At 31.7% G+C, this 16,706-nt stretch overlaps 1 protein-coding gene across 1 annotated transcript in view; it reads right to left on the bottom strand.

Annotated features, from left to right (window-relative positions):
- The window catches only part of LOC140441799 (uncharacterized), a 591,049-nt gene extending 576,076 nt beyond the window's left edge, over positions 1-14,973 (bottom strand). Inside the window, exon 1 of the mRNA XM_072532720.1 lies at positions 14,477-14,973. Coding sequence (XP_072388821.1) covers positions 14,477-14,662 — 186 coding nt within the window. The 5' untranslated portion in view covers positions 14,663-14,973. The remainder of the gene's footprint in view (positions 1-14,476) is intronic.
- Positions 14,974-16,706: the final 1,733 nt, after the last annotated feature.

Here is a 16,706-nt window from a genome sequence, read left to right on the forward strand (position 1 = left end):
TTCTCGGTTTGTTATTAGATACTTAGGGTATTGGATAGTCTGAACATAAACATATTTTCAAGGAACTTTTCGCGAACAGCTCACGAGCAGTTCGCAAACAGTTCGGCTCGCATATATATACCCACCTTTAATAAGAAGTTCCTGAGATAACCGAAAAAAAGCACTGATCCGTCAATTAAGGGCTTTCATTGGACACATACCTAAGTGATGTTTATTTATGTTTATTTCATCTATAAGTACAGTAAAATAAATATAACATTTAGGATACTCTCATCGTGAAAATAATATAACAGGTGAAAAAATCTATAATGTATGAAAAACAAACAGTATAATCATTTCCAAGAATCTTGTCATGTTCAATCTGATAATAAGAAACAAAGTAAGTTGATATAATTATAACCCATATAAAACTGCAGTACGTCTCATTATGACATTTGTATATAAGGCTGAATTGTGAAATGTAGATAAAAGTTAATTAATGTATTTACGAGAGTTTTTTAAGATTAAAATTTCCTTTTACACTTCCGAGAAAAACACTTAGTGTCTCTTTGAGTAAAGCTACATAATATAATTGTTTGTTTACATTGCCACATGCCATTACGAGATAGTTATTTATTGTATTTGTCTTTATTCGTTTTATTTGTTTCACTTATAGTAATTTTAAAATAATTACTGAGTCTTCAATCATGACAGGCGTGATATAGAAAAATATACCGCGCCGATCAAACTATTTAAGGTTAAGTGGAACACTCTACACCCCGGAGAATTTTACCGGTGAAGGTGTATCGTCGACGAGATGAAGAGATTTTATTAAGATCAGTTTGGGTCTGGCTTATGGCCAGTACCATGGGATTCCCATTGTGACTTTTCGTCTGCTTAGCGATAAGGCCGGACGACGAAATGGTTCGCTGGTCCTTAACAGTAGGGTTAAAAAAAGTAGAGTACATACTGTCAATAAAATAGTACGAGGTAAATCAAAGTATGTAGTGACCCAGCAAGAAAACAAAAAATAAAGTTTAAGTTAGTGCAGATGGTTGGCTTTTATTTTTGGGTGAAAGCATAATTCATTGTAAGTTTCTACTTTTTTTATATCCTACTACATCAGATGCAATTAGTATACTGAATATTTCCTGATGGTGATCAATGAAAAAGGAAAAACACCTGTTACTATTTTTATCTTCTACATATCATGTACCTAGTGGCAAATACACAACACTAAATTTTTATGTAGATTGTAATAAGAGATACATTTTTTCTACCTACATATCATGATATGAGAATGACCAACGTAAATTCAAATTTTTCATTGTCCTAAACACATTATTAAGATTATTTTTAAAACAAATATTTTACCAGGTTATCGAGAGAATTTAATAATTAACTTTTTATAAAGATGTATGTTTGAAGGTATCTTTTTGTACTGGACACTTCTGTTTGTAAAATGAAAATTAATATATGTCCAGTGAAACTGAGTTATGTAGCGACGTTGCGTTCTTCAAAACGCCTGAGATTCGGTTGCATAGTAAACGTTTGTAAATCTGAAATTCTTCTTCTTCTTCTTAACATGCCATACACCAAAGTGCGTAGGCGACTATCTCATTACTAGAATTCTGTTCTTGGCGGCGTGACACAGCTCGCCTGTATTGTGTATTCCTGTCCATTCTTTAATATTCCTTAACCATTGTTTGCGGCCGGCTCCTCTCCTACCTTCGATCTTCCCTTGTAGGATTAACTGTGGTATTTCATATTTTGCTCCTCTCAATATGTGCCCAAGGTAACCGATCTTGCGTTTTTTAATTAATTCAAAGAGTTCTCTTTCCACGCCGGCTCTCTTAAGGACGTCATCGTTTCGAACTCTATCCACCCAAGGTATGCGCATCATTCTTCTCAATGACCACCTTTCAAATGCTTCAAGTTTGTTGATAGATGTTTTTTCAAAGTCCACCTTTCCATGCCATAAAGCAAGATGGACCATATGTAGCACTTGACCATTCTGTAGCGTATTTCGAAATTTAGGTTTTGATTACATAGGAGCGGTCCGAATTTCACAAAAGCTTGTCTTGCCATTTGTATTCGGGTTTTTATCTCTTGTTGTGGATCCGATTGGTCATTGATTGTGGTGCCAAGGTATTTAAAAGTTTTCACGCGTTTTATGCGATCGTCACCTATGCATATTATCGGGTTTTCTGGAGGGTTTCTTCTAATGACCATATATTTCGTTTTCAAAATGTTGATTTTGAGGCCATATTTTTTACCTATGCTATTCACCCTATCAAGTAATAACTGCTGATCTTCCAAATTATCAGTTATAATCACTGTGTCGTCCGCATAGCGTAGGTTGCTAATTGGTATGCCGTTCACCTTAATGCCTAATTCCGTGTCTTCTAATGCTTCCGCAAATATATTTTCAACATATAAATTAAAAAGCATCGGAGAGAGTATGCAGCCTTGGCGGACACCTTTCCGGATTTCAAATTCATCCGTATATTGGTCTTGATCAATCCTCACCTTTGCCATTTGGTTCCAGTATAGATTCTGAATAATTCTGATCTCCTTCTGGTCCATGTTGGCCCTATGTAGTAGTTCCATCATGATATCATGTTTAACATTGTCAAATGCCTTCTCTATGAAATGAAATGCCTTCGTCAAATGAAATTCTTCGTCTATATTAAATTCCAAAACTACGGTTCCCCTTATGTTAATTTTTTATAACACAAAATAATAACCAACCTATGGGCATCCTTTCTTCCCATTCCAGTTTAATTTACGATACAATATTTTACATTTGTTTTTTACGTACAAACCTATAAGTTACCAGACAGAATGAAAAACAATGTTAACAAAGAAAGAGATGATTTGATTGATAGCTGTGAGAGTTAAATGTTGAAAAATAAGACACTGCTAAAAGGAAGAAACAAGATCTGCTCGATTACATATACAGGCAAGATATCAACAAAAATAGCTAAACACATAAAAAAAGAATAGTAATACTAGCTTTAAGAACAAACAACTTGGGCAAATATATTAAGAACAAGAACCAAAAGCAAAAGGACTTACACAGTGGAGTATACAAACTTAAATGTTTCGCATGTCCAAAAACTTACATAGGTCAAACTGGTAGAAATGTTAACAAACGTATAGCAGAACACAAAACTGCTTTCAATAACAGAACACCAGATTATACGTACTCACTTCACCTTCTAGACTATGATCACTCTTTTAATGACCAATTTCAAATTCTTCACATTCAAAATAAAGACTTTAAGCTCTAAATCCGTAAACTAATTTTTCGAAACCAAATTCAGATTTATGCTTTAATCTGTGCCTTCTAAGAATTGCAAGGCAAAACAGACGTTCATAAAGATGTTATTAGAGACATGGGGAATCTAAAATTGCATTCCACAACATACCTCCTTAACTAAGCAAAAATTCTTAGCGAATTGGTTTCTCTAGTTCTCTAGTTACACTAGTACTCATAAAGAGTACACCGGAATAAAAGGAAAAAGACGTATGTATTATCAGATGTCGCTATTTGCGTCCATACGAAGCCATGTTAGAGTTGCTTCTCAAGACAGGAAAGATTTATTTTCACGTTCAGAGCATCTGTGAATAGCCGTTCTGATGATCCCTTTTAGGGTGAAATACGTATAAGCGGATATACAGACGCACTATACGTGAAATCAAATCTTAACTATCTTTTTCCTTTTTACTCTTACCTTAACTCTTTATTAGAATCTATGAAAATTAACAAATTAAAAAATACAGTCAATTCTGAATGAGCAACTTGATACAAACAGTTCTCCCCTCCTCAATGTATTCAGTTAAAGACTATAAAGTGTAAAAGCATACCAACTCGAGAGAGGCACTCTGCCGAAACAGCTTTAATGATATTAAATTATAATAAATTTTGTGGAAGTTTTGAAAACATAAGTTTTCAATGTTTTATTGTTAGATAAAATGAATTTCCATCAACTAACAGTGGAATCCATCACTTATTTAAGAAAAATGATGTTTATAATTTATATCTGATAAGTTTCACGACTACTCATCCATATAACTCACTATGTACATTACATTTACTGGATTACAGAATGGTTGTGTATAAATAAATATGGGATCGGCACTATATTTGTTGCGTAATAATCGTTCAAATAAAAATCTACTCGAATCAAATTTGCTTACTTAGGTACATACAAGTGAACAGTATTACAACATGTCATGTCTTGCATAATATTTTGTATATATCTTAAAAAGGTTAATTCTAATGTGGTTTCAGAGGAAGTGACGTCAGTATTATAGTACCCAAATAATGTACAGTACTCAAGCGTAATGAAAAAATGGAAATGAAAGGGATTCGGTCGGACAAATACCAAAGTGCCATAAAGAAAACAATTCAGGAAATAATCAACTTTGTGTACTGTTGAATGTATATCACTATCACTAAATAAATTGGTAATTATATTAAAGGATAGCTATCTTTATTTAAACATGTAAGCGTATTCTTGTAGGAATATGCCCCATTCATTGTAAAAACTGAATTCTGATTTCAACTGAAGTTTCCATAAATGTTTGATCTACTTAATAATGAAAATATGAAATATGACATTGAATTAAAAAATCCTTTTATTATCTTTTTTACAATATTGATAAGAAGTTATTTACAGTACATACTTTTGATATAATTCATATGCACTGCACATTTTACGCGGGAATGTTTGTTTGCCTAGCAGTTTTACCTTTTTTGCTCAACATTAAAGACACTTCCATATTAGCAAGGTTATGAAAACATTTAAATTTTTTAAACATACTTTTATTTTATATTTAAGTAGGTACCTGCAAAATATTTGTTACAGCCAGATTAATTATTAACTAGAATTTAATACCATTCTAATCAGTGAGCCCTGAGAGATTAACATAAGCGTTGATATTAATTGAATTACTCGTACCTAGTACTTGGATTTTTCACCATTCGGAGAAACCGATACCCTACTTTAGCGAAACTTCCAAACCGGTTGCAAATGAATGGAACCCAAATCAGTTTATCATAGTACTAAGTAAGTACTTGTGACTGGAAAAGTTTGTTTGTATTTTGACAAAGAGAATAGCGAGACATATTTTTGATATAAATCAAGTACTATATAAAAAAGATAGTTTAAAAATGTCTTTAGTAGGTACACAATGAATAATAATGAATAGCCAGGGTCAGCGTAAACAGAGAATGTTGTTTTCATAAAGCAGAGGTACTTTGATACATTTTATTAATAAAATTGTTAATAAATATTTCTTAAACTAGTAGTTACCTAAATAAAAAACTACTTCTTACTTAAAATTTTATAACGATATTATTACTAAAGTATTATGATGTTAGAGCTCATATTCGCTTGTTCAATATTTGTTTGGGTTTTTCCGTGTCAGCAATTGCAAGTGATATATTTCTTAGAATAGATTAGTAATTAGTATTCTACCTAAATGTATAAAAACCACAAAGAACTCCAAAATTAGATGTTAGAAAACTGAAAGAAGTTAATATAAAAATTAAACTTCAACAGAAAATATACGAAAACTTTGATAAATTAGATACTAACACTTACGAGATAAACGAACAATGGGAAACACTAAAAAACTGCCTCCTCGCTCCATGCAAAGAGATATTAAAAGAACCGACACGAAAGAAAGACAATTGGATGACCGACGAGATACTCGGCATGATGGAACAACGAAGACAAGCCAAGAACAAAGACAGTCACAATTACAAAATCATTAACAGCGAAATCAGAAAAAAGATAAGAGAGACAAAACAAACTTACTATGAGGAAAAATGTAAAAAGATAGAGGATCTTCAGAACAAATACGACCTATTCAACATACATAAAAAGGTTAAAGAAATGGCAGGACTGCAAAAAAGAAACCACAACACAACTCTTTTAGATAAAAATGGAAACACTATGATAACGACTGACGAAAAACTAAAACGATGGGAAGAGTATATGGAAGAGCTCTTCGACGACGAAAGAGGAAACCCACAAGACTTGTCTTTTGAGGACAGAGAAACAAGTGCAGAAATTACAAAGGAAGAAATAATGTATGCACTAAAGAACACCAGAAACGGAAAAAGCCCGGGGCCAGATCAACTGCCTATTTATATCCTTAAAATAATAGAAAATGAGTACATTGATGTCCTCTTAAAGCTTTTTAATAAAATTTATCAATCGGGTGACATACCAACGAATGGTTGAGCTCAACATTCATTTGTCTCACAAAAAAGAAAAATGCTAGGGAATGCACCGACTACCATACCATAAGCCTAATGTCTCACACACTTAAATTGTTTTTAAAGATTATTCATAAACGCATTTACAAAATACTTGATATGGATATTGAAGAAACTCAATTTGGATTCCGTAATGGCGTAGGTACCCGTGAAGCTCTATTTGCATTCAACGTACTAATCCAGAGATGCTTGGATGTGAACCAAGATATGTAAGTCTGTTTCATAGACTACAACAAAGCTTTCGACAAAGTCCGCCACAAAGAGCTAATGGACATCCTCAAAGCAAAACAAATACAACACAATGACCTTCGAATTATAACAAATCTATATTATAAATAGCAGGTACACGTACGCATTAATGAACACACATCAAAAGAGTTCGAAGTTAAAAGAAGAGTGCGACAGGGGTGTGTATTGTCACCACTACTATTTAATGCATACTCTGAAGAAAGTATGAAAAGAGCTCTTGAGGGAGAAACAGCAGGAATCAAGGTCAATGGAACACCAATTAACAACATTAGATATGCGGACGATACTATCATAATAACGGACAACCTCCGAGAATTCCAAATGCTAATAATGAACAAGATAGTTGAGTATGGAGAGGAATATGGATTATCAATAAACACCAAGAAAACCAAATTTATGAGGATATCAAAAACCCAAAATAATGGTGAAAGCCTGACAATTAACGGCAGTGCTTTAGAACAAGTTGAAAATTACCACTATCTTGGCACAATAATTAATCACACAAACGATTACTCCAAAGAAATCAAAGTTCGAATAGAGAAAGCACGTACAAACTTCAATAAAATGAGAAAGGTACTTTGTGCAAGAGAACTAAAATTGGACTTGAGAGTTAGGCTGGCAAGGTGCTATATTTTCTCGACTCTGCTTTATGGGATAGAAGCATGGACACTTAACGCGTCGACTGCTAAAATGTTGAAAGCATTTGAAATGCGGGTGTATAGAAGAATCCTGAAGATATCATGGACCGAGCATGTAACAAACAACGAAGTCATGAGAAGAATCAACAAAAGAATGGAAGTATTAGAAACCATCAAGACACGAAAGCTGCAATACCTGGGGCATGTTATGCGTAATGAGAGATACAACCTACTTCAATTGATTATACAAGGGAAAATCCAGGACAAGAGAAGTGTAGGAAGAAGAAGAATCTCATGGTTGCGTAACTTGAGGGAATGGTACGGATGAACATCAATTGAACTATTCAGAGCAGCAGCATCTAAGATCAGAATAGCCATGATGATTGCCAACCTCCGTCGCGGAGATGGCACGTGAAGAAGATTCTACCTAAAATTTTATGATAATATTGAATGTAGTGATAACCACAACAATGAAAGTTTATCAAAAACATTGTTAAACCGGCAAAAATTAAGTATGGTGTTAAATGGCAGAATACAAGATATTCTCAAAATTCCAAAGTGCGTGAAGAAAGTACATGACTCATTGAACTTCGTGGAAGTAACAACCAATCAAAAAGAACAATTTTTATTAAAAAATGATCCGGTACAAAAATTTGTTGCCTTTTCTTGTGTATCAAACATAACATTTTTAAATAAATTAGTGTTCATGGAACTTTTAAATTGCACAAAATTTTTTACTCAACGATTTACAGTTCACGGTCTCGAAAATAGGCACTATGTAGGTTGGCAATCTTTTGGTTTTTCAACTAAGTTAACAAATTCATATGTGACTGCCTTAAATTGTTTAAAGACGGAGTGTTAAAAATTGAACCTAAATTTTAGTCCCAAGATTGTGTACGCCGATTTCGAAAAAGCAGTAGGTAGAGGTTATCCCGGATATTTTTACACTTGTATTGCTTTGTCTCATATGTTTTCGAATTAGCACAAATTAAGTATTTCAGTAATTTTTAAAAACAGAATTAATATCAAAATAGCTAACAAAATTTCTAAACCAGATCAAAATTTCTAAATCAACCACTAACATTTTTCAAAATTGGGACAAAAATGAGGTGAATATAATCTAAACAATCTAATTCCACTCTCTTTTAAATAAATATGTAACAACCAATATTTTATATAATTTCTATATAAAATAAAGAAGTCAAAGTACCAACTTTGCCGATATTAATTTCCCCAAAACTTGTAGATAAAAACAAATCCGCTTAACAATGAGAGCGACCTAGTATAATGGTTTTCGGAGCGAACTGGTATATAATTAAAAGGTTGTTTTGACGTTGGAAGCGAACTAGTTTGATCCCAATTTAATTCACCTAAATAGGTATCTAGGCAAGGTATTTTATGTGCAAGTTCTCGTTTGTTCCAAAATCAAAATAGTTTGAAAATCGAAATGCTTACGATTTTCCGAACAATCATATTAGTAAGAGACAATTATTATCTTATTGAGTTTTATTGTTCAATATAAAGAAAAATAATGACACACCTCACGATTCTGGCCACGCTTCAACCATCTTTTTCGTATGAATTCGATCGAGAAGTGTCTAACAAGATTATCATTTTTTTTTTTCACTGTATTAATATATCAGTATGTTTTCTTTATTTAATGAACCAACTTTATTTTAATTTCATTTTTTATCTAAAAATAAACTAAGCTTAAAAATCACATGTATTAAGTCAGATAATTGCATCCATTCCATTTGGATTATTTTTTTATTACATAATTAATGTATTTCATTTTGGGCGATAAGATAAGAAAGTTATGAAATAATATAAGTAATGCCAAAATATTTTTATGGATTAATATCGAAAATTATTACGGAGTAGATATTAAACCTTTATGTATACAACTGAAAATGGAACACGAAAATATGTTTTATATAGAATTTTAGAGGAAAACAAGATATACCTACTTAGATATTAATTGGTTGATACAAAATATCGATCCGTTAAAATTAAGAAATATGTTTTTATAAATATTTACAGATATAAAATATTTAATAGCATTATTTTTAATCACTGGAGTTTAAAAATTTATCCAACAATACAGTGGCGCACCCAGGGGGGGTTTTGGGGGTTAACCCCCCCCCCCCCCCCAGGACCCTATTCCGACAGTGTTACTCATACATTTTAAGGACTCAAAATTGAGGTAGCATCATAAAAAAAATTTCGGTGACCAACCAAAACCCCTCCCCCCCAGAGGCAAATTCTAGGTGCGTTACTGCAACAATATCCACAAAAATTTGTGTGTGTTCTCGATTTGGAATGATCACAAATGCACTGTGTCATAGCTAGATTTAGAAATGCATAATATCACATATTTATGTGTAATATTCTGTGCACATTACAAAATAGAAATAAATTTATAGGATAAGTTTTTTTTATTAATAACGTTTGGACAATATTGCTTAAACAATTTGCCAATCCGAATTTAACGAATCTACAAGAATATAATGTACTTATGCTGTATTATGTATAGCATTTTAACACCACGTCTGAAAGAAATTGTACGTAGTGAAAGTTTAAATCAAACCTTTCAAATATATTATAATTCAAAAAAAAAAACTACACTACCAGTTTAAAAATTATTCAAACAGTTTCAAACTCATTTGAAAGCAAAATGAATGCCAACGGCACATCGTGTCCATTTTCGAGTACGTAGACCGTAAATATTTGACTAAAAAATTTTGTACAGTATTTAAAAGTTCCATTAACATAAATTGCTTGTAATTTATTTAAAAATCAACAACTTTTTGTACGGGATCATCAATGTACTTCCACGGAGTTCAATGAGTCATGTAGTTCCTGCAAGAACTATGGAATTTTGGGAATAACTTGTTCTCTGCCATTACAAATATTTTTTTCTAATCAAATATACATCTTCTACAGAGTTTCAGTGCCAGCTCGTTTAATTTCGCTGTGTATCAACTTTTTTTGCCTTGTGTTTAACACCATAGTTAACTTTTGCAGGTTTAACAATGTTTCCGATAAACTTTCAAGGTTGTTGTGGTTATCCCGACATTCAACTATACTGTTACAAATATTTAGAGTTGTAACAAATGCTTTTCATTTTCTTTCTACATACTGCCAACATTTGATATTATTAGCAAGCATTTTATAAAGGTTGTAATTGTCAATAACTAGCATAGGCTTGTCCTTTTGTTCCAGAATGGAATAAAGATATTCAAACTGTAACTAAAGAAATAATATTGAGATACGCACCACCCCTATTTCTTATCATAAAATTTTAGGTAGAATACTAGTTACTAATCTATTCTAAGAAATATATCACTTGCAATTCCTGACACGGAAAAACCCAATCAAATATTGAACAAGTGAATATGAGCTCTAACATCATAATACTTTAGTAATAATATCGTTATAAAATTTTTAGTAAGTAGTTTTGTATTTAAGTAACTACAAAGTTGGAGAAATATTTATTAAAAATTTTATTAATAAAATGTATCAAAGTATCTGCTTTATGAAGACAACATTCTCTATTTACGCTGACCCTGGCTTTTCATTATTATTCATTATCAACACACTTAAGACATTTTTAAACTATCTTTTTTAAGAAATATATGGCCGGAGCGAATTTACCTGTGACCCTTTTCTGCAGGGCATTAAAGAATGATATTATTTCCCGTCATTTTAATTCTAACAATTTTTATGAATTCATGGTCGATGAAGAAATAAAATAAAAACCTGAAGAAATCGAAAAAGAATTATTAGACCACAAATTTTTGTAAAAGGGAACAATATTGCTATCAGAGAAAAATGTGGAACTGTAAGTTTATCTCGAAGAACTAAGAATAGAATCAACAGATAACAATTTTATGTCACAGTTAGCCTTAAATATTAGTAAATTTACGTTCGGCTTCATTACTGTGGACGAAAGCAGCTAACTAAATGATACTGCACAATTGGAATTATTTATAAAAGGTATTGATGAACATTTTCCTGTTACTGCGGAGCGGACATGCATGCAATCGTTAAAGAGAACATAATCCAAATAGGAAATGTGGATTTGTTGACCACATTTGAAACTTGAAGCAGAAAATAATTTTTTTTTCACATAAATCATATACCAAGACAGTTTTCGTAAATTAAAAATCAAAATAGTGTCTTTCTTTCATAACAAAAATAGGTCTGTGAACTGTGAGTATACAGAATAGAGCCTCAAATTTTGCACTTTTTAACATATTGCTCAACAAATTACTTATAAATATGAGTGGCAAACCAAGAAAAATTGAACCAAATCTGAAAATTACCAAAGAAATAAAATTTAAAACGCTAGAACCAGTTGGAATGTTGTATTTTAATTACAAAGTTAGTTTTGTGCAGCTAAAAGCCTTAGAGAATCTTGCAAGTAAAAATTTAAGGATATGATTTAAGATTGGAGAATGTAATGAATATTTTTTTAGGTGCAAAAGAAACTGTTTTGGGAGAGTGTCTGATTATGATTTGAAATCTAAGATGAGCAAGATATTTTCATTCAAGGACTCATCGAGATCACCAATATTCATAAACAACCAAAGAAAATCGAAAAGAAAGGCCGTACAGTTACCAGTATTTCGTTAATAAATCGGAAGATCTTAAGTGTGAAGAAAGCAGTTTTTATTTGTTCTATTACTGAAATGAGACCTTTAAGAATTAGAAAACTATCTGAGTTCAAAATATATGAGGGGTAGAAATGTTAACGGAAATGCGTTTCCTGACGAAGCCAAGTTCAGTAAAAGACAGAACAAATTGAATCATTTCCTAAGAAAAAAAAGCCATTAATCTGGTAGAGAAATATGTTACCTGTATAGTAGATTTAATATAGAAAAAATCTTTTTAAAATTCGTTACTCGTTAAAAGAATAGCTGCTGCTGAGTATATGATACATAAAAGAACCAAAAAAATTTATTCTGAATTATCACACGAAATATAGGTAAAAAACGAAATGCCACACGTTCTTTTGTTGTGCTTGATTTTATACAGAATATTCAGTTTCCAGTAACATGAGTGGGAGAAGTTTTCTACTACCAGGAGCTAACTACTTATTTTGTATCCACGATATCAAAAAAAAATAGTGCCCTTTTGTACATTTATCACGAAGATATAGCAAACAATACACCCAATGAAGTGCTCATTTATTCTATATTACATTTTTAATAACGCTTACTGAACCTCTACAGCGACAATTATTGTTGCTGACAAAATAAAAATTATGCTTTAATAAGAATGCTTTTGACTCTAACTCATAGGAAAAACAGTTCTAAGATAGTGTAATATTTTCAGATAATGTTCTTTTTTCTTTTCAACCTTGTGAGAGACCTTTTTAGAGTGCAGCCTTATCTAGAGTGGATTAAGTCAATGGGAGGAGGTTAACACACTCGAAACAACTGATTTCAAATCATGGTGGCCGAGATACTTACTACAAGAAAAATTCAGTTTCACTAGAAACTCAAAATCATACCAGAACCCAAAAAAATACACTCAACAAGAGCAAGTTTCATTACTTTGTGTATGGCTCTGAGCATCGTGGGCTGTGAAGTTTTCTGAGTTTGTCAGAAGTATGGTGAACATCAGAACATCTTAATCAGAGTGGAAATTTTAGTTTTATCAAAAATCCACGTTATCCACTGGGTAAAGTACCAATTAAACAAAAAAAAGTGTATAGAGTCTGGCGATAACTACTCCAAAGAATATTATAACTAAATAATTTGAAATTGGTCCACTCTAAATACACATAAGGATTAGTCAAGCTTTCTTATGTTTTTTTTTTAATTTTTAATATGTTTATGTAAACTTTAGTATATATTTGTAACGTTAATGTATATAAATAAATTTATTTCTATGCAGAAAGGAATGAGTCAAAACTTTTCTTAATTTTTTGAAAAGATATAAAATTTTCAAAATCCCAAAAGTAATATTTTGTAACTGCTTCACATTGGCGGGTGATATCTACTAGCAAAGCATTAAAATTGTACATCATTAAAAACTGTAAATTTTTTTCTTTTTCTCAAAATGTATATAATGTAATGTATTTTCAATTAAATATGCGACTTATTCCTGATAATGCGGAAGTGCCAAAAAAGTTCATAGAACACATCCTCAATCCGAAGTCTCAATACATCTTAGGCAGGTTGGACTAAATTATAAAATACCGTTGTTATTAATACATAGGTATATTTTCAAAATTAAAAATCGAGATAAATTATGTACATTTCTCTGGTTTGAGAAATAAAGAAATTTTTCAACAGAAGACTTTATTTTGTAATAAGAATATGAAACATTCTTTAAACAATAAATTTTGCATTATTTTCATTTAACTTTCTACCTACTCGTTTTAAAGATTTTTCTCATTTATTATCTTAGCATCAAACATATTCCTAGAATCTTAAAAGATATTTTATTTATTCTGTTACTTCATCTCTTCTATTTCTTAATAAAATTTTATAAAGAATGTGGAACATAAAGAATGTTTTATCTAAGAATTTTGAAGTAAAATTACAAACTAGTGAAGATTGAACTTGCAACAGTAATCTACCTTTTCATCCACACCAATTCAAAGAATTCCGTAAAGTTTTATTCGATTGCCAAAGTAATCTATATATTTATCCACCAAATTCAAAGATTTCTGTAAAGTTTTATTTATTATCAGAATGTTATAAAAGATTTTCTATCGACAATGGCAAATATTTGTTTATCCGATTTTCTAAGACAAGCAGATTAGAAATGTTCATAAAAAATCTAATATGAACATCGACACATTTTTGTGAAACGTAAAACTAAGTTTCCACTTCGGAAATCGTTCTCAAAATACCAACATTAGTGTAAAACCAAAGAATATAGACGCTTATCTATATTCTTTGGTAAAACTAAGTATATCTTGGGTTATTTTCTACATTTGTAATAGAAAATAGTTATCAGGAGTTACCAGTGACTGATATTTATTTTATTTTTCGTCCATAATAATCCGTAAACTGCTAACAAACCGTTTTCATAATACCGGAAAATGGTTGCTTTGAATAATTTACCTGCTCAGACAATGCTATTAATTTCAAACCACATGCAGGTTCCATATGTTTAGACCCCGATCCCCTCCCACCGCCACATGCACGCCCGATGAAAACTTAAACTGACAGACATCTGAGTCATCCTAATGAGTTCATGAAGCAACTAATTATACTGTTTGCTAATATTACGATGTAGACCGTCAGGTTTTTTCTTAATTAACAAGTATGAACGGAGATTATAGTCGGTAAGAAACACTTACCTTAACACTATCGTAGCAAGCGGTCACAAGACCATTTTGAACTTCAACATTAGCGGCCGGATGGGCGAATTTGCATTCGGTGTTCGGCCTGGAACATTTGTTTCTCTGAAATTCGCGGCATACCTCCAATTGCAGCCATCTTGAATCTTTTCCGTTCAAAAAATTGTTCATGGTGACCATAGCCATCTTGTAGTCGATTTTTTTCTTGCTTCCTAACTTCAAACTGTTAACTTTCACAAATGATTTGCAGGAGTCACAAATCGCGAGAATGCACGTGAATTAAAAGACAAAGTTAGTTAAAACCGTAGTACACTGTCCCACAAAACCAATAAACACTGCAATTTCGTTAAAATTTGTTATAACAAGAAAATATTCAATTTGTCTTGCATAAGCGAGTAGCCAAAGCAAAGCGGTTTTTGTATTGTTATCGTATGAACGAGCGTCTACCGCATGGCCTCGAAATCTACTGTGTGCCTCGACGATATTGCGACGACTGATCTCTACGTCCTTCCCACTTCAGGCGGTGTGCGCAGTACACGACTCCTCTCCCTCCCTGTTCCATGGTTATTTCACTGTCTTTTAATCTTTTTTTCTCAATCTCCAAGTATGTTCGGCTGGAGCATTGTTCTTAATATTTAAAAGAATTATTTCGCGTAAGAAGCTACTGGTTTTATGTACGGGTACTATTCGGATTAAAAAATTTATAATTCTATTAATACGGGTGATAAATATTTGTTGTTTGAACCCTATTTCTAATTTTAGTTTAATATAGAGAGAAAAATGATTTATTAACGGTTGAAATGCGCTCACCTGCTAATTTAATTTTAGCATTAGATAATCATTAAAACTTAAAATAAAAATATGAAATGTTTCTGATACAAATTATTTCTGTTCTGTTTTCTTAACACGTACCTATTGGAAGGTTATTGCACAAATTTTAATATCTTCATTGAATTAAAATTCAGTGCTAGGAGTTGAGTGATTCCTTTTTAAGTTTAGTTGACGTGTTCCTCGACAGCAATTAATTAGCAATAAAATATGTCGCGGATAGGGATTTTATAATTGTTTTCGTTCTGAGATAATAACTTTTCGGTAGTTAAGATATTCATTGTAACAGCAATATGTTTTTGGTACAGAAAGGACATTAGGAATAAATTAGCACTTAATGTACAGTGGGTGGTTTCATATCTAGGAATAGGTATTTTACATCTATCACCATTGGGAGGAATGGACCTTTCATGAAAATTAAAGGTGAATCGTTATGACAGTTCGAGGAAGCCTGATTTTGAGTCATTAAGTTTTATCTTCTATTTTCTGGTACATTCCTTGACTTGATATATGAAAGTGGCTGGTTGAACTCTATTGTAGTAGATCGAAAGTAAATAATAGGTCCCGATCGCGAAGACTACCTTGAGAGACGCCTGATTTTTCGAAATCAAAACAGATTATTGCATGTTCCTATTTTACATGGAAATATATCTCTTTAATGTACGAGTGTATGTCATATATGTTCTTATGTGGATTCTGTTGTAATTTGTAGAAAAGTTCTCTAATGCCGCACCATTTCAAAGGCTGGACTGACATCGATTAATGGTGTTGAGTATAGCATGTAAAACGCTGATTGTAAAATAATTAACAACCAAAGTAATAACAAATAAATTGAATAAAATTATAACACTATAGTTTATTTTTATGAACGAGAGAGTAATTAGCATAATTTTAACTGGTAGCTCCGACCACTCCATGGGCGTGCTCAAGATTAATTGAAAAATTACTTTGAATAATTGTAAAAAATAAATGAATTATTTCAGTGTTATAAAGTGTTATGTGTATGTAAACAAAAGTGACCTCTTTTATCACACACTATATTAGAACTGACTGGCCTACATTAAAAAGGGTTTTAAAAAATTCACATTTTTTTTAATTTTTAAAAATTACAAAAGAGAAAAAGAGTTTTTAAAACCGTCTAAGGTATGTTAAATAGATGAATAAAAATATTAATATAAAACTTACAGATACTTGTTACGAATCCAAATCAGATTCAGAAGATGAACTTTCAGAACCAAGATTTATAATAACTGGTTCGATCATTTTATCAGTAATATTGTCCAGCTTCCACATTTTTTTCTCTTCTTTAATAGTGTGATTTACTGATATTTTCCCAGTTTTCAGGTTTTACATTATTTACGGCCTCCAAAAACAACTGTTTAACATCATGAATTTTAAAAGT

The sequence above is a fragment of the Diabrotica undecimpunctata genome, chromosome 5 (assembly GCF_040954645.1).
Source record: "Diabrotica undecimpunctata isolate CICGRU chromosome 5, icDiaUnde3, whole genome shotgun sequence".
Classification (NCBI taxonomy): Eukaryota; Metazoa; Arthropoda; class Insecta; order Coleoptera; family Chrysomelidae; genus Diabrotica; species Diabrotica undecimpunctata.